Here is a 24567-nt window from a genome sequence, read left to right on the forward strand (position 1 = left end):
CATAGTGTGTGGGACCAGCCTCCTTGCTCTCCAGTGCATGTGAAGCACTGTATAAGTTTCTGATCCCCACCACATGTCAGTGCTTAACCAAAGGAACATCAGGATTACAGCACACGTGCAACCTCAATGGAATACCCCAACCAGCATGAATGCAGCAGGTTGCCTCAGCAAAAACAAAGCTTACACTAATGGCTGTCATGCACCCTCTTCCCAAGGACTTCGGCCAAGCCGACAGAAGATTCCTCACACCCACGGGCCAGGTACACTACACTGCTGAAGTGCCACTGAGGATAGCCCTTTTGTAAGGAGGACACTTCCACTGCCTTTCTGAGCCTCTCCCTTCGACCAACGCGGGCCCCATGAGCGAGGCCACAGCTCCTGTGCTTCCCTCTGCTGCACTGCGGACAGCTTCCTTTCACCATTTCGTAAAGCGGGGGGACCAAGTGCGGCCTCCCCTCCATCATTCACATTGTGTGTGCCCCCCCTCATTTTGGACCGACCTGGGGGGAACTGATTCCATCATAGCCTTACAGGAAGAAACCTCGATGAGGTCAGCGAGAGTGGTAAGAGATTGCCGCTAGAAACATGCGTTATTTTTGAGAGTTGGAGATTACTGTAATGCAGATAAAAGGTGTGCAGGGGACCCTCTGACTTATGTATAGAACCTCAAATACTATGTAAAGCTTAGTAGAAGCATCAGTATGCTGTACCCTATGTGTTATAATAGGGAGTGATCGTTGTGCTTTCCCTGCAAATTGGTCTTTATGTCTAGCAAGATATTACATTCCTGTGGAAGCTATCAATCCCAGGAATGTAAAGTGCCATTTCTGTACTTTTTCTGCTGCATCTATGGTGACAATTTATTCCTGCATCGCGTGCAAAAATGCTCACTCATATAGACTGATTTTCTTGCCTTACATTAGCAGAATGCTGAATCCCATTGTACTACTTACATGCAATGCCTTCTAATTATGATTCCTATTGTTTTGGTTTTGTTTCATGCATAATATATTTCATATCTTTTATATAATCCGACGTGAAATCTCTTTTGTGGTATGTTTATTGTGTTTCTGTGCTAGTGTGTTGCTCTGTGCCAAGCTACTGGGGGTGAGCACAGGTTAGCTTTGGTGTGTAACTTACTTCCCCTGACTAGAGTGGTGGGTTCTACCTGACTTTGGTGCATACCCTAGTCAATCAAAAAACCCATTTCTAACAATAACCAAACTTTATTTCTATTGTTTGATACCTTCTCTAATGGATTTTGAGCGTAACACTCTTCTTATTGGGGAAATATGAAAAAGCATATCATATCTGCAATAAAGAAACAATTCAGTTCATTTAGCCAGGAGGATAAAAAACAGATTACTGCATATTTATTTAAATTATAATTTTTTTCATTTGAAACAGTCCCATGGAAGTTCTCATCTTATATAACGAGAAAAATCAAAGCATGATAGTAGAATATAGCGATGGCAAGGAGATGGGGAAGTGGGCACCTTATGGTAACCTGATGGCTCAGGATGGTTTAGGCTCACCCTCAAGATAGTGAATTGTAATTATGTTCTTACATTTGCTGGCTAGTTGGTCTATACAAATATTTTGCTCCCAGGTGACCTCAGTCTGTAGACACATCCTTCCAACAGAACTTTCAGTAAGCTGGAATGTGTGCAGATCTTCCTGCATTCAAGTCAGCTTTTCCTGGCCGACCCAGTCCAGCATGCAGGAAAGCGCTCCATCTCTGTTGAGGCCTCAGAGGAAAGGCTACTTAGACTTGGGCCCAGTTTGGAAGTATAGCAGCAACCCTGCAAAGATTCCACACCTGGTCCCATTTTCACTTCTTTCTTACACTAATGTAAAGGCCTTCTCTTTTTCATCTACTTTCCTACGATTTCTGGATCATCAAGAAAGATAATCGGTGAAGGTTCATATAAACAGATGTATAACTAATGCAACACAATTGTGTCCATTCAGGAGACTTCGACTTTGGAACAGATTATCTACAACACCCAGTTCCTCTAGCTAATAAGGATCCTTTTCAAATGTTTGACATCATCACCTATCTACAAACTAAATGTTCCACCTGACTTTTTCTAGCTCTCACACCAGCGATTAGGGATTTTTCAAAATGCAAAGGGCTAATGTATGTATCCATTCACTCATAATCCAATAAGTAATAAAAGATAACACATGGTGGCTGGTTATGTGACAAACTGTACATAACATGGTGTACATTGGCATTCTGCTTTTGTAGTTTACTGTAATACATTGAAAGTGTAATCAGGGTATGCAATGAATAGATTTGCAATCATGGTTTTCAGAGTTCTTGGTCATTATGAAATTATTAGCTGGCTGAGATAAAAAGGTCCTTCCTACCCAGCGTTTGTCAGATGAATTTTGACTTTTGACCTTGTGGGCACTGTAGGAGCTTCATTTAACTGACTGCTGACCCACTACTAAGACTTCACACCCTTAACTGCCAAGGGGGCATTAGTGGACATTGCAGTGGATGCTTCTGTTTTCGCACAAATCGCCCGCTCCCATTCACTGCTTGTTCCCTCTTGATGAGCACTGAGGCAACGCCACAGTTATGTACAACACTTTACAAAATCCAAATATTAGGAAATAGTTAATCGCACAAGTAAAAATAGGCCAAACAGACTAAGTACAGTAGTGTGAATTCACATGTTTTATGCATACTGATTAGACGAGATACAGCAATTGTATGCAGCAATGAAGGAATCATACCCACCACCAAATAAATCTATCACAGCAGAAGAGTCCACTTTTGCAGGAGAAGCTGTGGGTACAGGAGGGGGGGGCTGCAAATGTATCGTCTAGAATAAACACAAATTGGGATGAAAATTAATCTGAATATAAATATTTTGCTTTGATGATATATTATTTATAAAAATGTGTATCACAATGCTGCAACCAACACACTAAAAGTAAAGGAAGCTCAAAACAAGTCAACATTTAATAATAGTGAGATCAGTGATATCGATTCCCCAGTTGCCTTTTCAATCAATGTAGTGCAGACGAAAGTCTGGATACATGGAATTATTTGTGATGTCGGGATTAGTTTATTGCAGTGGCACATAAGCACATAAATGCAAAATAGACTAGGGAGACTTTATGCAGTGTGTAATGTGTCTCTTAAGCTTCAAACACTGAATCGTTTTTCTGGTATGAATTAAAGCTAAAAATAAGTTTACAAGAGTACAAAGGGTCTGTGTGTTTTCAATCTGGCGCTCACACTTTTTAAATGCGGAGTTCTTCAATACTACAACCATCATAGTATTTGAAAGAAAATGATGTGACATGTAGAACCACCACTCACCGGACAGCAGATCAGCAGTGAGAGAACTCTCAGCCAAAGGAGAAACCCCATGGGAAGCAGATGAAAAAGCATCTTTCAAAAAACAAGGGCAAATCATTGGCAAATAATGTTTCATTTCTTGCGAGATAAAGCAGCAAACACAAGCCATGCAATTGAAACATTTAACTGAGAGGGTGTGATTTGTTACCTGAATCAAGTAGATCAACGTGAGGTGCAGTGTCAGACTTGGGAGCTGTTGGTACTTCTGATACAGAGTCAAATAAATCTACAACAAGATCAATAATGTGTTTATTTTCAGAATGCTCAGCAAATATTCTGAGGTTAGAAAATGTAAATGGTGGCCATTGTCACTTCAAGTATTTCACGACAGACATGCACATGCAATTAAAGAAGAAGGTACAATAATTTGACAAGCCAGAATTAAAATCACCTAGATGGAAATTATGCAAAATAATTTACCACCAAATATATCTAGAGCAGGAGCAGTGGTGGTGGAAGTGGTGGTGGAGGCAGATGTGGTGGCGGTTGTGGTAGTAGTAGTAGTAGCAGTAGTGGCTGCAGCAGGAAAAGGAGGAGGAGGAGGAGAAGGAGTAGTTGCAAGAGCCGGAGAGGCTGTGCTAGTTGTAGGGGTAACTACAGGAACACTGGTCTCAGTTGGCTTCATAGCAAAAAGGTCCAGCTCAGAAGCAGTCTCTGCACTACCTTCAGATGGGGCAAAGGGGTCTTGTAGAAAGGGAAGTAAAGAATATACAGGATCAGTAAGCAGGACATCAGTGAGACCATTCACAACTATGGCCAATATATGTTGTACAAGTACACAATACAAATGTACTCCCCAAATCTAACATTCATCACACCTCCCTCGACAAGCCAGTCTAAAATTTTGAGACAATAAGAACTATGTCTCTTTTCCAATTATGCACAAATATTTTCTCCTTAATTTATACACCTCACACCAATCTTGTAACTTCTCAATAACGAATTTTAAAGAAACAGACTGACTGTGAAAGAAAAACAGAATTCAAGTCCTGCCATATTAGCCACCCTTATCATTTTTTAGCTATTCAACATCAAGTAAACAAAATGAGGGGCATACAAGTGGCAGACATTGTACAACTACTCACAACTGTGATTATCAATTAAAAGGTGTCTACCTAAGACTCTAACAAAGAGAAAAAAAAACTTCCCAACATAAAACCCACCATTTCCTGAACATGCATCAAGAGCTGCTGCAACAGGGACGGGGGTAGCTGGTGCTGCTGCCCCTTCAGGTGCTGCAGGGGTTTCACCAGGAGAAGCTGCAAAGGCATCTAGAGTGCATTTTTTAAAATAACAGAAATTAAAAGATGAAAAAAGAGCAAAAATATAGAAAAGGAATCAAAACAAGTTGATCTTCCTTATACAACATGAGTTACCTTTTGACGTGTTCATTGAAGAAAATAAATTCCACTTTTCATATTCATCATTGTATATTAGTTTTACATTGATTTAATTTGTGAAAAGGAACTACATCAATGTACAAACGTAAGTGTTCTCATTGTATAAGGTCAGAGAAGCATGTTTATGTGGTACTACAAATAAACTGTATGGAACTAACAACATTTTACACACCAGATGTCAATCAAATTCTAAAAGTTCAATATTAGTCAAACAAACTGTATGAACAGCAGTGATTTTGCACAAGGCTGCCTTTCTTATCTCATGTGCTAAGAATGATCAATGGTTCAAAGTAACTAATTTTATCTTACAAATTGATAGATAAAAAGCACACAATCTCACAGGACAGATGGAAACTAAGTTCAAATGTATTATTTTGACTAGTCTAAACTCCCTACTTAGAAACAATTTAGGTATTTGAGTTAACCTATTGCAGTGGTTGGTACACATTCAATTTTTATCAAATACGATAAAGCAGCCTAAAATAAAAAATTACTTCAGTGCATTTTTGTAGTGCATATCATCGAGTTGAACTTGCACCTTTTTTAATAATCCTAACATCTTGGGATCAGTACTTGCAAGGTATTTTCCTTAATTCCTTAATAGCTGACCAGATCACCACCTTGCTACTAACTAAATACAAATCCAGAGCTGGGGTCAGGACAGAGGGAGCTACTTTAAATGTTTCCATGACACCTACTGCGTAATGCACTGTACATCATCATCATAAACTGTTGAGTCTGTTTGAATCCATAATGGGCTTCTGCAACCACATCATTCATTGGTTCACCAATAAGCAGTAAAAATTGAGAACCATACTGCCTCTAATACAGTCTCCCCCAAGACTATTTTAGCACCATTTGTTTTTAATTGCCAACTAAAACCAAACTGTACTTGATTCTTGAGACACAGTACACTAGTATGCCGATGGCAGACAATTATATGTAAAGACATAATCCATCAATGACATAATTAACTCCTGATTCTGTCTCCGGAGTATTCTGCAGCTGATTTCAAATATTTCCCTGTTGCGCTAAATACCCCTCCTCTTCATAAAAATCATCCTGCTCACTACTAAGCATGAGACAAATTTGATATAGCACTCTTGAACAACTTTAAAATTTGATGAGTTCCATACAAAAATAAGGTATGATTTAATTGCCACTAACTTACATGCAACTGTGATGTCATACAGACATAGGGCTGCATGTGTGATGTTATACGTAAATAATAAAGAGCAAAAAGTGCAAGTCTATTGATTCAGCTTAGGACAGTTGCCCTGAAAAAAGAAATTGAACTTCAGCACCACACAAATTAAACACACAAACTTCCCCAAGGTAAAGGCACTGCAATTCCTCTACGGTAAATTTCCACTGAAGTTCTGCAGAAGAGTAAATGACAAGGGCACTGGTCTTATTTGGAAAAAATTTTACAAAATTCTAAGCAACATTTGGATAATAGATCACCTGAGGGACAGCTGTTCACAAAAGTGTACAAATCCTTCCAGGAGGGGCCCAGCCATGTAGTGTGAAGTAATTGCCAGCTCAGGTCAAAGAAGCGGTTTGTGAGCAAGTGCTGTATCTTACATCTTCTTGAGAATCAATACCACATCTCAGTGCAATAAACATGTTTTTAACTAAAACCAACTGGATGGGGCAAAACTATAAACGAATAATACCCATGCTCATTTGTGTTCAAAGCAATTGTGCTTAAAAAAATAAAATTGTCTGTTCGTAAAAGGCGTTTATGAGTAAAGGTTCATTGACATTTACTGCAGCTATGGACATTTTGACAAAAAGTGGCTAAAGCTGACAGACCAGTTAGCTCCATGTCTCTGGAACACAATTTTCTCATTACTGGACTATTTTTGTTATCATGTGTTTTATTCCAATCGGTTTAAACCTCAAGTAAAACAATACTACAATAATATGAACGCACTCAAGTATTAACTGAAGCACAAAATCACAAACAATATGTATTTGTTGCAGCTACATCTATGTATATTTTAAGGTTGAACTGCTTGGGCAGTGGATACCTCTTTAGATAGTATCTACCCAGTCCCACATACCCATTTACAGACAGGAGATGAACTGTGTGTCTGAATCACGTTTTGCCTGCTACGCTAACACTCCTAAATCAGTAAACCATGCTTAACCCAGCAAAGATGCCAAAACAACAATGTAGGAGTGAGTCTGTCGGCCACACTAGCTTGAGGCTTGTATCAATCAATATCAACAGAGCATTAGTGGCAAGTCTCTAGAAAAGATTCCTGGGTCAGCTGCAAAATCAGTGTAGCCAACACAAAGTTTAGAAAGGTAAGTTCAAATGGGAAATTGGAGTATCCCGAAATGAAGTTGGAGGATCCAGAATTATATCAATAGCCAAAACCCAGGAATAATAAACTAAAGACAAGTGCAGTATATATTAATTTCCATTTGTACAACAGATAGAATGCTGTAAATAGCATAAATTTCCAAAAGGAGGGAACACGACATATGCATAAGGAAGACATTCTGGACTATATCCAATGTAAAAACAGAAAATGCATAAGTAGGTAGGAGAGAAGAATGTAGGCATTTCAACAGTAAACTCCTTTGGAATCGCCTTATTCCAAGAACAGGATAAAAGCTTGGCTATCATTCACTGATGATCTATTGCCAGGAAACTTTAATTTAAGAGATCGGAGACAAATTCCACAAAGAATTGCTTGTTTCATAAGTATCGGCCTACACCAGTCAAAGTAATATCTGCAAATCAAATCTAACTTGGATCACATTTTAAATATTAGGAAACAATGAGACAAATTACTCAGAAGTGTTTGTCGCTGAATTTTAACAATGGATTTCAAAGTGATTGTTTAAAAATAACACACAACGGGGAACACACACTTTAGCTATCTAAACTTATTTTTATTTTGGTTTAAAAGGATTATACAACAAACCAAAAATCAAAAATAAGAGTATGTGGGGAGAGCAGGTGTTGACACTTAAAGGGTCTGTTGGTCCTGGTCCTTTCCGCAGGGTCACCACCAAACGTTTTGACTTCACGCCTTCTGTTTTCTCAACCCATTTGTTTCGTCTTTTAGGGCTCTCTGCTTTTTATCACTGGTAACCAGTGCTGAAGTGCCTGTGTGCTCTCTCCTTTAAACATGGTAAAATTGGCTTACATCCAATTGGCACATTTAATGTACATACGTGCCACTCATAAAGTGGGAGTGTAGGTACCCAGGCCCTATAAATTAAATACTACTAGTGGACCTACAGAACTTACTGTGCCACCTACTTAAGTAGCCCTTTAAAACATGTCTCAGGCCGGTGTGCAGTTTCAAACTGCCATTTCAACTTGGCCAAATCAACATTTTTCCAACATAAAAGACAATTCTGAATACACAAATGTCACCGACTAGGGTCGGCCCTAAATAGCCCATAGGGTAGGGTGCATTGTATTTAAAAAGTTGGACATGTATTTTCAAGTTTTACATGTCCTGTTAGTGAAAAACTCACAAATTCGTTTTTTCACTACTGTGAGGCCTACCTCTCCCATACGATCACACTGGGTTGCCTTATTACATTTAATAGCTTTTGCTTGGGGCAGGCAGGAATGTCATGTTTACTATCTGGAGAATTGTGATTTAAATCCCTCTTTAAGGATAAAGTAGGATTTTAAGTCATGATTCTGAAAATTCAACTTTTCAAAAAGCCAGCATTATCTTGCCCTAACCATTTGTTGCCTGCAGTCTGCTTCCTGGGTTGCATACCTAGGTGTAATTGGCAGTAAACCTTTGCACATTCCTCCCAGACAGTAGAGACAATAGAGGGCTTGGGCGTTGCCAGGATAGGCCATCCATGGCAGGGTGGGGTGCAAAGCAATGCACAGACCAACTTGCACTTTAAATAAACTGCCTCAGCTATCAGACAAAAAAATTCTCACTAGCTTATTTCAACTGCTGACAGACTAGGACCAGGAAATTCTTAACACCTTTACGGGAAGGAAAACTCCAGTAGCTTCTCCCATTTCAAAATTAGCAAAAGGTATGAAAATTGGACACTCAGGACCACTCTTCAGTACACTCATGGCTGTATGGGCACTACAGAAGAAGGCCTGCCCAGCTGCCCTAGGCCTCCACTGTGTGCTTGAGGTCTGCCCTTCTGACTGAAAAGGAAGACTGGACCTGCTCCCTTCATCCCAGGCTGTTTGAATGACTCCAGGTGCATGTTAGCTGGCCTCTTATTATGAGATAGAGGGACACTGTAAGAGGCTGGCCCTCTATGCACTGTGTAAAACTAGGCACACTGTGCAGGGAGTCAAGACAATCACACATTGGTTTCCGAGGTTAAAAATTAGACTACCTAATGCTCCAATTTTTAAGGTAGCAGGTCGAGCAGTTAGGCTAATCCAGATGTGCTAAGCATTTGTTGTACTCACAAAATCAATCATGCAGCACACACACTCAATGAATAACTTGAGACGAGACTTTATAAAAATGCTTCAGACTTTTATATAATGTTTAAGACCAAAATGGTTAAGATAAGTTTAGTACTTTTTGAGTTATGATTTTTCAAAGTTTAATAAAGTTCGTTTTTTTTTTTTGCATAATTACGCACCATAGGAATCAATAGGCAGTCATTTTTAAAAATGCATTCAAACATCGTACAGCTGAGTTACCAGTCACTTCTTTTGCAGGATGGTCGATGCAGTCGGTGGGCATCTAGTCCCAGCTGGAGGGCCTCGGTCGCATCCCGGTTCCGGCGGGAGCAGAGCTGGAAAGTCTCTTGGCATAGGCAAAGGGCCACCTGGAAAATTAGATGATTTGCAAACTTAAAGGTGGTGCCCTGGGGTCCCCTTGGGCTTTCAAGGTCGCAAGGGGTCGGGGACCCGTGGAGCACAGCTGGTTCCTCATTGCAGGACACAAGGCGGCCGGATGCAGGGCAAGTTGGAGATCTAGGAGCTATGTGCAGTGGAGTCCTTTGGAGCTGGAGGTGAGTTTCTGAGGGCTACTTACAGGACAACGGGGTCACTCAGGCAGAATGTCTGGGGTGTTCTGGAATTCCCTCAACTGGGGCGTCCTCCTGATCTTTTTTTTTTTTTTTTTTAGCTCAGAGGGAGCTGGTCTTCTGGTTGTCCGAAGTCAGCGGACCAGTACCCAGGGTATTGGCGTAACTCTGCCACTGGAGGACGCAGTGCCACCAAACTTGGCACACGTGTAGGTTGCGTCAGGGAGGTCTGTGTGTCACCTGGTCCGGCTGCAATTTCCGGTTGCAGAGACATCGGCCGGTCAGTGAAGTGACCCTTACAGGCTTTTTGGTTCTTGGTTGGTTGGTGAGCGTTGCCTCCACTCAGAAGGGAGATCTGGGATGATTCTTGAAGCCTGGTGGTCCCATGGGTTTCCTAGGGTCACTCCTGTGTCCAGGTCCTCTGCAGCATTGATTTTCTGGTTCTGGGTGCAGCAGGTAAGGTTTGGCACCTTTTCTTCTGCAGTAGGTCCACAGTTCTCTTGCTTTGGATCTTCTTTGGTGCTGATCTTCTTTATCCTTTTAAATCTGATTTCTTGGTCTAGGGATGCCCAATAAATACTGAATTTAGTGGGCATATTAGGGGGAACCTGGCAATGTCCAATGGGATACTTATCTATGGGTGGCTCTACCTAATTTAGTGACCACTTCCTGTGGGAAGGGTCACTTCCCTAAACCTGATTGGCTATTTTCCTCTATTTCAAGATGGAGGAAACTTAATTTGAGGGTCCACTTCACAGGCAACATCTTAGGGGTAGTGCATGCTAGGTGAGGCTGCCACTCCTACCCTTTGTGTGGTTTTCCACCTTTGCTACCTCCAATAGTGGAGGTTTGCAAAGGTGGAGCCATTCTGCTGCTAGCAGCAGGCCTAGGGATCATGTTTCAAGGGCGGTAGCCCTTTGAAGCTCACTGCCAGGGCTGTGCACATTCCTGTGGGAGGGGGTGTTAGCTCATCCAGCCAGGAAGGGCATTGACTTACAAACCAGAGAGACAGGGCTCTCCCCCTGGTTTGTATAGTGACTGTCAGGAAGTGGTAGGTTGGATGAAACCAGTCAGCAGCCATGCCAAGATAGTTAGCATTTGCAGGGGGCACCTCTAAGGTGACCCCTGGGTACATTTTATCATAAATCCAATACTGGTACCAGTTTAGATTGATCATTCTGAGATGCTTGATATCAACAACTCAGGGTTCAGAGTAGCCATTATGTAGCTGGGAAACTCATGTTGACCGGTGTTCAGCACATACACTAAAATGGCTACACTGTTCACTCACTATGCCCCAGGTTTGGCATGGATACGTGGGGGCATATTGCTCATGAAGCTATGCACTCACATATAATATGGAGCACCCTACCTTAGGGCTGTAAGGCCTGCTGGAGGAGTGTCTTACCCATAGTAAATGTAGTGTATGGGGGACAGGGCACACAGGTAGTGTGCAAGTCGACTTTTGTGTGTTAGGTTTGCACCAGAACACTCAGCCTGCTATGGCAGGGCTGGGTGCATCCGGATGCATGGCCCTAGAGTGTGGCACAATCAGTGCTGCTTCCCTCAGGGGCTTACCCATAGTACCCCATGCCCTGGGTACTTACGTAACTTTCACTAGGGACTTGTAGTGATAGCTAAAGGTGTATCCAATTACTTTTACATTGTTTTAGGGAAATAACACTGGCACTGGGAACCTGGTTAGCAGGATCCCAGTACACTCCAGTCCTAGTTACATTTAGAAACAAGGCACAAAGTGTGTGTGTGGGGGGGGGGAAATACTACAACAAGGTGCCAGTTTCTCACAGACACAACAAGTTCCAGAGGTCTCCCTGCATCTTTCCAGTTGGCCTGATGCTGTGGATCTGCAACTGGATCTGCCTGAGCTCTGCTTCCCTCTGCTGGAGTACATTCCTTGACCCCCAAAGAAGTGCCTTCCAGGTCCTGGACCTTTGGTGCTGTATAAGTTGAGCTTCTCTGAGAAGAAAAGGAGAAATTCTTAAGTTTGGGCTCTTCACAACAGCGAATAGGCCCATTCACACAAAGATCATGCCGCCTGCCAATGCGATGCTCTGATGAGTCTGACTTTCCACATTACAGCAACCACCAGTGACGACCGGTAACATGAGATCTGCACTTAGAACTACAGCATTGACAGCACACAGTGACCACCAACACCAAGCTCAAACATTGACCATCCGCGATGAATTGTCTTGCTACAGCGATGGCCTTATGCTACACTTGTCCAGCTCTTCATGCTGCAGTGATGACTATTCGCAACACTATCCCTGCTCCTTACAGCCTCCTCCGTGTATCTAATTCTTTGCTCTGGATTGTGGAAGATAACCTTTTTGGCAGGACTAACCGGTTTCTTGTATCCGGCCCACACTTCATCATGGTCGGCCTGAACTTGTGACTTTCAACCGTTCTCACATAACAAGATAAGTTGAAGTGGTGCTTTGAGGTGCTATACTTATCTTAAATCTTTGAAAGTGCGCATCTCCAGTTCTGATTGGATTTTATTTCTTTCGATGTCAATTTATTCAATTTTACTCTATTTTGCTAAATTTGTGTGGGAGGTTTGCGTTGTGTTTTCACTTTGTAACTTTTTTTTAAATTCTTTTTTTTTTTTTTGTGTTACAAACTATAACCAACAATAACATACAATGCAGTGCAGGTTATAGCAAGACATAACATTATCATTATATCACAGTAGCAAAGGGTATTATTCAACAAAGTCCAAGCAATGAGACAGTTAAAACCACTGTACTAATATTGCCCTCCACCCTGCCATCCCAGCCCAAATCATCATGAGACTAGACATCACATAGCTTGTAGAAAACAGAAACATGTTGAAACAATAGTTGGTCGTCACCTGCTCGGAAGATTCAATCTGTATCCTCACCCCCTCATCCTCCGTACTACCTACAGAGCTTAAGTCCTCCACACCAGTAAACCGTTCCAGTAAGGTTTCCCAAGCCGCTACATCAGTGAGTGCCCTCTCATCCCCCCGGTGTCAGGGGCATATGCTGTTCCTCGGCTGCACCCCATTCCATTAAATCCTGTATCCAACTGGAGATCAATGGATTCTGGGTGCTCATGCAACCAATTGCTATCCTGCGCCTAGCCAACACCAGCGCTAACTGTGCCAGTTTATATGGAATGCTCCTGCCACGTTGTTTCTGCACCACTCCCAAGAAACAGGTCATCAGCATTTCCTCCAACCCCAGTCCCGTAACCTCCTCAACTTTCACTGCCACTTCCTGCCAGAAGTCATATACTGTCCTGCAAGTCCAGGCCAGATGTAGGAAGGAAGCACCAAGTGTACCACAACTAGGGCATCCCGCTCTGTGGCTCGGGTCAATCTTGTTTAGTCGACTGGGTGTGAGATACGTTCTGTGTACACAGTTAAAATGTAACAACTTAAACCTAATATTACATGACACCATACGTACCAGAGACAAAGCCAAATCCAAATCTGCATCCGCTATGTGTTCCCCCAGGTCATACTCCCACGCCCCACACTTATCACACCTGGTTGATCCTCACAAGGGCTTTATAAAACCGGGTAATCAAGTGTGTTTGCACCCCCCAGTTAATCAAGCTGTTCAACACCACAGAGGTCTTAGGGGCTACCGGAAAACCACTCCATATCTCATGTGCCACACTTTCCATTTTTGCGTACTGCAAGAATTGACCAGGGCCCAGGCCAAAAAAATCCTTAGCTTCAGTGAAAGAGATAAACTCTCCATTGGGGTAAAGATCCCCAGCCACCTCACATCCTCCCAGTCTCCAAGCCTCCACAAACATCAACTTTTCCAAGTCCCGAAAGGGTGCCAAATCCCACATTTTCAGCTCTCTGTCAAAGGGGGCTCATTGGAGTACATGTTTAACTGCCTGCTCCCAGATTCCAGGAGTGGTCTTGACCAAGTAGGGAGCAGAGGGGTCAGATCTGTCCCCGACATCAATATATGCACAAAGGTCCACCCATCCAACATTCCTGTAAACAACCTTTTCTCACAGAGATCAGTATCCGTCATCCACTTGGCAGCATATTGCAAGTGTGCTGTGTAATAATAGTGTCTGATATTAGGAATCGCCAGCCCTCCCCCCTCAAGATCCCTCTGCAACACCGGTAGAGGCACCCTACTTCGCCACCCAACCCACATCAAAGAGATCAGCAGACTATCCAGGCAATGGAAGAGCCGGGCAGCCAACGGATATAGGGGCTGATTCTGACTGTGGCGGGCAGCGGAGGCCGCCCGCCACAGTCCCGCCGACAAATGACCGCACCACGGTCAAAAGACCGCGGCGGCCATTCTCACATTTCCGCTGGGCCGGCGGGCGCTCTCCAAAAGAGCGCCCGCCGGCCCAGCGGAAATGCCCCTGCAACGAGGATGCCGGCTCCGAATGGAGCCGGTGGAGTTGCAGGGGTGCGACGGGTGCAGCTGCACCCATCGCGTATTTCAGTGTCTGCTTTGCAGACACTGAAATACTATGCGGGGCCCTCTTACGGGGGCCCCTGCAGTGCCCATGCCATTGGCATGGGCACTGCAGGGGCCACCAGGGGCCCCGCGGCTCCCCCTACCGCCATCCTGTTCCTGGCGGGAGACCACCAGGAACAGGATGGCGGTAGGGGGTGTCAGAATCCCCATGGCGGCGGAGCGCGCTACGCCGCCATGGAGGATTCCCCCGAGCAGCGGAAAGTCGGCAGCAACCGCCGACTTTCCGCTTCTGACCGCGGCTGAACCGCCGCGGTCAGAATGCTCGAGGGAGCACCGCCAGCCTGTTGGCGGTGCTCCCGTGGTCGGTGACCCTGGCGGTCACCGGCCGCCAGGGTCAGAATGACCCCCATAGTGTTCTGGACCAGGTATAGACACCGCGGCAAGAACACTATCTTTGCCACAGCGGCCCTGTCCATTATGGAAAGAGGTAATCTGTTCCAGAATAATATCGAACTTTCCAGGTCGGCAACTACTCACTCGACATTATGCTTATAATGCGCAGCCATAGATTGAGTAAAACATATGCCCAGATACCTGAAGCTCAACTTCCCATCTGAGTCCTGCCCTAGGTAAATCAGCATGCGGAACGCCACGGGGAGCAGGAGTGATTTTTTCCTATTTACTTTGAGACCAGAGACGACCCCAAAAACATCCAACCTCTGCAGCAGCATAGGCACCGAGACATGAGGTTCTCGAAGATAAACCAGTGCATCATCTGCGTACAGAGAAACCACGTTTGGTCCGCTCCACTTGGATACCCCTCAGTCCTAGCTCCTCTCGAAGCCAGATCACTAGTGGCTCCACCACCAGAGCAAAAAGGAGAGGCAAAAGTAGGCATCCCTGTCTCGTGACCCTACCGATCTCCCAGGAGTCCGATAGCTCTCCCACCACCCGTACTTGTGCGGGGGGGTGTATAGTAACCGCACCCAAGCGCAGAAACCGGGGCCAAACCCCATGCCCTGCAAAACATCTAAGAGATAGCCCCAGTCAACTGTATCAAAGGCTTTCTCTAGATCCAAGGACACTAGCACCAATTCAGTTTCCTCACCTTCAGTCTTGTGCAGAACATGTGTCAAAAGGCGCAAGTTATAGGACATGCTACGACCAGGATAAACCCACAATAATCCTCGTGCACCAAACCCTGAATCACCCTGCGGAGCCGAGGGGCCAAAATCTTACAAAGTATCTTAACATCGCTATAGAACATGGTAAGCGGGCGATACGAGGAGGGGTCACCAGGATCCCCTCCCGGCTTGAGTATCAAGCACACAATGCCTTGACGCATAGTTTCTAGCAACATGCCACGCACTCGGGCTTCCTCAAACCCCTCTAGGAGCTTCTCCCTCAGAGACAAGGAAAACGTTTGATACAACTCAACAGGAAAACCATCACCACCCGGGGACTTAGACTTGGTCATTGCAGCAAGTGCCTCACTCACCTCCTCCACAGTAATCGCAGTCTCCAGACCATCCCTACTCTCTAATTCCAAGCGCGGAAGCCACATCTGCTTCAGAAATCCTCCCATACCATCCTCTGGGGGTGCAGCATTAGCCCTCGACACCCCTTGCAAATGCTCAACCAAAACCTGTAAAATGTCAGTGCGCTTCTTGAGCATTCGCCTCTAGTATTCCTAATGTGCAAAATGGGAGGAGCCACCACATCCTGATTCAGAATCCATGGCAAAAGTTTGCCAGATTTATCCCCCTCCCGGTGCAGTCACTGCCTGTATCCTATAAGAGAGACCCAACTCAGGGTATCCCAACAATTTTTAACCTCTTGTATAACCTAAGTTCCTCCCTTTCAGCCATTCTCATGTCCGGTAACCGCTGCTGCAAGTTCCCTAATTTCTCCTCCAGATCTGTAAGTTCCTGCTCCATTTGTCTGCGTACGCCGACACCCCCCCATACTACTGCCTTCATAGCCTCCCACTCCAGGCCCCTAGACAGTGTTGTGTTCCAATTCAAATCCATGTACCCTTTGATGGCCTCAGCCACCCTTTCCAGACACCCCACATCAGTGAGGAAGTCCGCAGGCAAACACCAACTACGCGCTAAACAGGAGGTAGCTGCCTCCCACTGTAATTGCATCAGCACTGGTACATGATCAGATAAGAACCTACCTATTTGTGTAACATCCAGCACCTGCGAGCTATTAAGACCGCCCAGCAGAAACCCATCCAATCAGGTATGTGTAGTATGTGTTCTGGAATGACAAGTGTATTCCCTGCTCTCGGGGTGCAGCTCCCTCCAAATGTCCCAAAACCCTAAATGAGTCATCACTTTCGCAAGAGATTTCACCATCAAAGGCTTAGTCCCCAGCTTCGGTGGGAGGCAATCCAGTTCCCCGTTCAATATACAGTTGTAGTCCCCCGCCCAAACAATAGGCCTATCCACACTATCCCCCAAGATCTCTGGTATTTTGGTATAAAAGGAGTGATCATCAGTATTAGGCGCATAAGTGTTGAGGATAATAATAGGTGATCCATCCAACATACCTTCAACCAGACCATATCTACCCTCGACACCAACTTCACTGTCTATGTGGGTGAATGGAACCCCTAGAAACACCCCACGCATAAGAGGAGAAGGAGGATGAGAACATTTGATCCACCATTTCTTGGACAGTTTTTGTGCTTCCTCCTCAGTCATGTGTGTTTCCTGAAGACAAGCAATATGAACCTTATGCCTTTTTAAGAAGGAGTGTACCCTATAGCACTTGGTGCATCGCTTCAGCCCCCTGACATTCCACGTCAACATATTAATCAGATGACCCATATTGGTACAGAACTTCCATCCCTCCCATTTGAGCGCCACCCCTCGTACCCCAACCCACCATGGGAAGACAAGGAAGGTACACATTTCACATCGCTCCATTATACCTGCACTGTTGGAACAACTTCAAATATTGACAAACTGTGCCAACCCCCTCAAAACCCCAACCCCCACCCCGGATATACAATAAAACAACCATAACAAACCATACTGTAAATCCATGCTACAGATGCTGCCAGGACTACAGCCTAAACACCAACTATCCAGGTCTAAAGTCCTACCATAGCTGTGGAGTGACCACCTCCTACCCTGGCATCGATCTGCAAATTGCCTGAATACCACCCCAACGTAGCTCACTATTGTCATAAGCCCCAACCCCCCGATGTCCAATATATTCCGACTCTTAGGTGAGGCCCCCTCAGGACCTTATTCATATTCTAGTCCCATGTCTCCTCCAGAGAGGCACTCTCACGTTAACACAGAAGCCCGGCAAGCAAGGGTGCAACAGCCATCCTGGATCATTAAGGACATAGTCAGACCTGTGTGCAGACCCTCAGCTCCCCTCTCCAGCTCCACATTCAAACCCCCAGCCAAACCAGCAGACACCACTGCCATTGTCCCATCCTGTTGTATCTCAAATCTACAAGTAGAGTCTGCAGACGACCCGCAAGCCCCAGTGTCCTCCAGCTGACCATCATCACGTGAGCTCCATTACGGACCTTCCGCTCCAGAGGCCCAAGGAGAGACCCCTCCAGTCCTTTCCGGTATTCCCAGGGTCACCTTATCCCACATTTCCAGCCATCTCCATACCTCCTCCGGGCATTCGAAGAAATGAGACCTCCCACCTGAAAGCACCTTTAACCGCACGGGATACAGGAGCATATATCTGATGTTCATGGCACAAAGCTTCGCCTTGACCTCCATCAATCCCTTTTGAGAACCTGCACCTTGTTCGTATAATCAGGATAGATGGATATTTTGCAGTTCTCATATATTGCCCTGTCGGAGTCCCGGGAAAACGTGCAACATGCAGTTTTGGTCTTTATAGTTCAGAAGACGGGCAATGAGCTCTTGGCGGCACGCCTGGCCAGGGAGGTGCAACAAGTGCCCTATGAGCATGTTCCACTACAAATACCCTGGAGAGCCCGGTCAGCTGCAGTACATCTCTGATCCACTTCCCCACAAAGGTTTCTGCTGGGGACCCCTCCTCATGCTCTGGGAAAACCAGCAGTCTGACATTATTCCGCCAGGACCCCTCCTCTGGGTACTCCAGGACCCCAGAATTGGCTTACGCTATTTGTTTCCAAAGGACTCCCACCTCTGTTTGCAGCTCCACAAGAGAGCCCTTTGCCACTTTGACCTTATCAGACACCTACCTAAGGTCCACCCGGAGTAGGTTAACTTCCACTGCCACAGTTTCAATCTGACCCTCCAGAGCCACCCTAGAGCCCCGGATGGCCGCAAGAAGCTCCGCATGTGAAGACTCCTTAAGATTCGCCAGTACGCTAAAGTCATCTCCGCTCCCCTCCCATCTGGCCAGATGTTGCGGCAAGGGCACCGGGGTCGTATATATTGCTCAATGGTGTTACCCTGTGATGCATCTGTCCACCTATGCCGCACCATCTCACTCCATACCCGGATCTGAGATATGACCCAGTCTCAGCTGCTGCAGGGAAACAGCAAGAGTCTCTGGAGCACAAGGTACTGCAAGGACAGGATCCACTGCTCCTCCCTCTGTAGGGCACCACTGTACACTGCTATTCCACAGTGTGTTCAAGGCAGTGGTAGTAGATACCACCAATAAGAGAGGACCCCTCTCGATGAGTTCAGAGCTAAGAGCCAAAGGGTTCAGAAAGTTAGAAAATCTGGGAACAAGGGCTGACGCGTGCACACCTGCTCCAGTGTGCGCTGACCAAAAGCTTCAGCCAGTCAGGCCCCTGCACGGCTCTCCAGAGCCCAGCCGATCCCACCGACGCCCTTCTCAGGACACCTCCGCCCGTTTCAAGGCCCCGGAGACCTCCACTGTAAAGCAGGGGCCGCCCGGCCAGCAGGCCTACCGAATCAGCAGTGCGGCCCACGCCAACTGATCACTGTCACCACACTAGCCCATGGGGCCCAGCTGCCACCTCACCTCACCTGCAGCCCAGGAGTGGCCCACAGACACGGCCTCAGCACACGTCAGGCCTCAGTAGCCCAGAGCCCAGCCGATCCTACCAGCACCCTCTCAGGAAGCCGCCGTCCACTTCATGGCCCGAAGACCTCCTTTGCAGAAAGGGGGCCGCGTGACCAGCAGGCCCACCAAGTCGGCAGCACAGCCAAGTCGCCAGCTCACTGCCTCCACGCGAGCCCTCGGGCCCAGCAGCCACCTCGTGCACAGCTCAGGAGAGACCCACAGACACGGCCTCAGCGCCTGCCTCTGCGACCTCCCAAAAAAGGGGGACTGTGATGCACCGGACATCTCAGTGCACCGTCCCAATGCAGGGGGACGGCACCATTTGCCTCAGGCACCCCAGGATAATTACAGGATTCCACCGGAAAGCGGTAGCTCACTAGGAGTGTGTCCCACCGGCCATGTTGCTTGTCCACAACCCCCCCTACTTTGTTACCGTTTGAGGTGCTGCATAAATACTTTACTAATTGCCTTTGAGTTAAGCCTGACTGCTTTTGTGCCAAGCTTCCAGAGGGTTAAGCACAGGTTAATTTAGTGACTTTTGTGGTTCACCCCGACAAGAATTGTGGCCGTTGCTTAAGAAGACAATTCACCCCCCTCAAGAACAATACCATTTCTCTCAGGATCTATTGATTTTGAAAGCTGGCACCATTAAAAGAATATACATTCTCTAGAAAGTAGAGTGTTTGAGACTGCAAGAAAATATTTTCCATTTTGTTGTTGATGGAACAAATTGCTCAATTTAAAATGCTGCAGAGCAGTGAGATCTATGTGATGTTACGTGATGAAATTACAGCATTCCTTTACTGTTAGTCGTTACACATTTTCCAATTTGTCCTCTTCCAGAAATATGCTGAGAACCTGAGTAAATTTGCCTTTTTCAGTTTTCAAATTAGTTGAGACTACTACACTCTTGTGAGAAATTGGGTTGTTGGTGATTGGGGCGTGAGCACTGGTCAAGCAGCAATCACAATCCTTGTCAGGGTGAGGCACAAGCCAATCCTAAATTAGATTGTGCTCAACCCTCTATTAGCTTGGCACCGAGCAGTCAAGCTTAACTTACAGGCAATGTGTAAAGTATTTGTGCAACACTTCAAACAGTAATAAAGTGAAAACACCACGCAAAAGGGTCCTACACCTAGTAAGAAAAATAGAACATCCTTTAATAAATAAAACAAGACCAAACCTACAAAAGCTTAAAAGGGAGACATAACATTTTAAAGATTTTAGTAAAAATAGTGTTAAAAAGCAAAAAGCTCCAACTGTGGATAGCAGGTTGCACCAGACCGGGACAAAGTCACAAGTTCAGGTTGACTGTGATGGAGCATGGACAGCCTGAGGGATCCAGTAAGGCCTGCCGAACAGAGTACCTTAAATGCTGGTTTGCAGAGCATTGTGAGGATCCAAGTTGCAGTTGTGTCACGCAGCAGACGTGATGTGTCAGTTCTGAGATGAAGCAGGGCTGCAATGCAAAGTCCTGCGCCATCATTGAGGATTCCATTAATAGGGCTTGTGATGTGAAGTCTGGCATTGAGAATGCAACATGTAGTCAGGGTGATTTGCTGGTTCTGAGGAGCTGCAAGGCTGAGATGCAGATCTTTGTGACAAGTCCAATCCACACAGCAGCAGCAATGCATCCATTCTGCTTAGGTTTTCACCATGCAACAGAGGAGATGTGTCAGTTCTGCTGGATCCACAGGCTGGCAGACAAACCTAAGCCCGCTTCCGAGGGGCCAGGACTGTGGTGGGGTGGCACCACTTGTCAGGGTAGACTCACAAATGGCAAAGTCCAGGTCCAAGGTTGTTGGAACCTGTTGTGTATCTGAGCCTTCAGATCAGGAGACCAGCCAACTAGCCCTTGGAGTCACTCTGCGTATAAGAGAAGCAGGTCCAGTCCTTCTCACCCAGGCAAGACAGCAGTAGATAAGCATGTCAGCACAGCTGTATAGCAGTTCTCCAGAGCAGCAGTCCAGCAGAGTGGCAGTTAATTCAGCAGCACAGCAGTTTCTTCCTCGCAGAGTATCCAAGTCCAAAGGTATACTGAAGTGGTGGTGTCTGAGGTCCTGTATATACATACCCATCTGTGCCTCTGAAACGGCGAGAAGCTTCTAGAGGTAGACCTTTGAAGTGCACAGATACCCTGCCTTCCCCCTGACCTGGCCCTTTGTGTGGAGACAAAACACAGTCTTTCAAGTGAAGGGAGCTGGTCAAGCTCCTCCCTCCCATCCTCCCAGTGATGGCCCATCCAGGTACACCTATGGTTCCCATTGGGTGTGGATGTCTAGGAGGAATATACAAAGTCCAACTTTCTCCCATGCTCAGTCATGTAACCCTGCAAGCTGCAACCACCAAATGGCTTAGACAGGAAATGAAGCATTTTCAAAATTGCAATTTAAAATCTGACTTCACCATACATTAGGGTTTTCATTACAATTCCTGAGACACCAGACATGAACTGCTTACCTAGCCCCATTTGGGAATTGCACGTATAAAAAATAATAAGGTAACTCCAATGTTATCCTATTGGAGAGGTAGGCCTTGCAGTAGTGAGAAACACATTTCAAATTTTTCAATACCAAGACATGTAACACTTAAAAGTACATGTCCTACTTTTTAAATATATAACACTGCCTTCTGGGCTGTCCAGCGCCTTCCCTAATGGTTACATATGTATTAAAAAGGAAGGTTTGGGACTGGCAAAAGGCTTACTTGCCAGGTTGAATTGGCATTTTAAAAACGTGCAAACACACAGGCTGCAATTGAAGGCCTGAGACAGGTTGTAAGTGCTACTTAAGTGTGCAGCACAATCTGTGCTACAGGCCCACTACCAGCATTTAATTTACAAGTCCTGGCCACAGGTAGTGTCAGTTTACTAGGGTCTTACAAGTACACAAGATATGACAATTGGGTATAACCCAATTCTACCATGTTTTAGGGAGAAAGCACAAGCACTTTAACACTTGTTAGCAGTAGTAAAGAGTGCAGAGTTCTAAAAGCCAACAAAAACAGATTCAGAAACTAGGAGGGTGAACACAAACGTTTGGGGATGGCCCTGCACAAAGGGCCATCTTCGACAATCCTTGAAAATATATGCCTTCCAAATTCAAACAAAATACTCATTTTAATAAAAGGAATTCACCAACAGAAAAATTGAATGCTTTTTAAAAGGAATACTGCAATAGCCACTGAAGTCCCGAGCTAAGAATCATACTTCTTTTTGTTCAGTAACGTAAAACGTATGCTTTGACCTTCTAAAAGCATTTTACAAGACAGACTTTCAAAAGGTTTACGCAGAAAAGCTAAAACATCATAAGTATTTGCCTTTCCACAGTTCAACGTAATACTGCATTGCCATAAAGATATTCCTGTTTCAAACATTTCATAAACGGGATGGATATATCTATTTTGTGGAGTTTTATGTGTAAATTTCTATTGGTGCATTCTCATGCAAACTTGGACAGTCCACTCTAATTCAATAACTTCATGTACACTACTCAAAACCTTATTAAGGGTACTCAAGTACTCAAAGAGGCCAAACGTCTGACTATGGTGGCAGGAATAAAAACAGAATGCAGCTGGAATGCCTTTGCCTGGAAACTTGCTACATTTCTTAACACAGTGGCACAGAATTGTGTGCAGAAAATCTGTCCCCTGTTCTTAAGCTCCTGAACTTTGCTACAATGTTTGTACAATTTTGCCATCTTAGCACTATATCCTGTGGAAATAGTTGTAGTGTTCAAAACAGAATCTGTAGTTTTGAAATCCAGTAAAACCTTTACATAAGGACTTGGGAACTTCAAATACTCCTTGTCCACTGTGGTGATATCGAGGGGGATTTTTTTTCAGGTGGACTAAACAAGGACCATGAAACACAAAAGCACTGTTAGTGAAGCTATGCAGATTTTTCAATGCCATGTCCTGCAAAAAATAGAAAATCACAGAAGTGTAGCTGGGGTTAGGGCCCTCCTCACAAAAATAACCGTGAAAGCTAGGTCTGACCACGCAAGAAAACAAGCGCGACAGTTGTTCCACCACTAGAAAACAAGCATTTGCAATGCACTAGGGTCTCGCATTTGTCGGAGTTACAGCTGTTCACAGTTGTAAACTCCCAACTGGATTTTTCTTGCATTAAAAGAAAAAAACTGCACGATTGCGCAGCTACAGTTTACACATAATAATACCTATCGGCAAAAGTGCAATTATGAACATAACCGGCAAAAGTGCAATTAACTATGTAACAAGGTCGATAGTATGCGAAGCGCCCGACTTCTGCCCAGTGAGATCGCGCTGCGAACATAGAGAAAAAGTAGTCCACAAACTCAGCGAGCCTCGCATGTTTTCTGTACTTGGTCGCTGCGCTCGAGGAGGGCTAACCACCGGAAAAGCCATGACATATGTGTGCCTTCCACTAATCAAAAGAAGCGGATTCTAACAGGCAAGCCAACTTGCCAGTGAAAGACACTGACGTGACGTCGACGGGGCTCCAAGCCCTTTTCTAATACCTAAAGCATCTCGCTAGCGATATGCATGCACGAGCGCATGCGACGCAGGCTCAACCCTAAAAAGCAGGGAAAAGGGAGAAGGCCAGCGTGGTAGCCCGGCAATGAAGCGAAACACAGCTTTGTTTTTTAGTTCAGGCCTACCTTCACCCTAACAATGCACACACCGCCTGCTGCTCTTCCTAAAATAACACGAAGTCACATGGTTTGGCAACAGCAGATCAAAAAGGGGTGTGCTGGTGCAGTGGGGACAGAAATCAAAAATCAAAGAATGGCCAGAGATCGAGAAAGCACTGAGGGGCTCTCATCAGCATACTGTGTCCGTTATTGAGATTGGTCTAGTTAAATATTCTAGAACCATTAAAGTTGCAAAAAAAAAAAAACGACAAAATTGACTCAAGGCAAAGCCTCAATAAAATGGAGGAATCCACGTTTTTCTCTTATCCATTGGCAAGACAGAGGCAACTATGTTTTCCTGATGTAAATTTATAACAAATGGCATCATGCCAATAAGTTTGTCAAAAGCGTTTGATAATCTGGTGACCAAAAGCCTAGAAGCAACAATGTAATGCCTGACAATGAGTGAGTAGAGGAGACGAGGTGTTTGGGGTAAGGACATCATCTCTCCTAAAAAAAAAAAGTAAAAATAAATAAAATAAAATAAAAGATCTGTTAGAATTGTCTCTCTTTTAGCAATCAATAGACCAAGAAATTAATCTACGTTCCTGAATAGAAGAAGCACCCAAGTATTTTGTGCATGAAACATTTGAAGAACTAAAGCGTAGATCAGTGCATTTGGGTAGGGCCAGGTCCTCAGGCACTCAGCGATTCGAAGAGCCATTGGATGATAAAGC

The 24567-nt window shown here is 45.0% G+C and overlaps 1 protein-coding gene across 1 annotated transcript in view; it reads right to left on the reverse strand.

Annotated features, from left to right (window-relative positions):
* Positions 1-24567, reverse strand: part of LOC138262431 (clathrin coat assembly protein AP180-like) — a 122042-nt gene that overhangs the window by 75439 nt on the left and 22036 nt on the right. The window contains exons 3-7 of the mRNA XM_069212330.1: positions 4540-4647; positions 3797-4060; positions 3525-3602; positions 3213-3409; positions 2750-2834 (exon numbers count right to left, since the gene is read on the reverse strand). Coding sequence (XP_069068431.1) covers positions 2750-2834; positions 3213-3409; positions 3525-3602; positions 3797-4060; positions 4540-4647 — 732 coding nt within the window. The remainder of the gene's footprint in view (positions 1-2749; positions 2835-3212; positions 3410-3524; positions 3603-3796; positions 4061-4539; positions 4648-24567) is intronic.

Source organism: Pleurodeles waltl, chromosome 10, assembly GCF_031143425.1.
Source record: "Pleurodeles waltl isolate 20211129_DDA chromosome 10, aPleWal1.hap1.20221129, whole genome shotgun sequence".
Lineage (NCBI taxonomy): Eukaryota > Metazoa > Chordata > Amphibia > Caudata > Salamandridae > Pleurodeles > Pleurodeles waltl.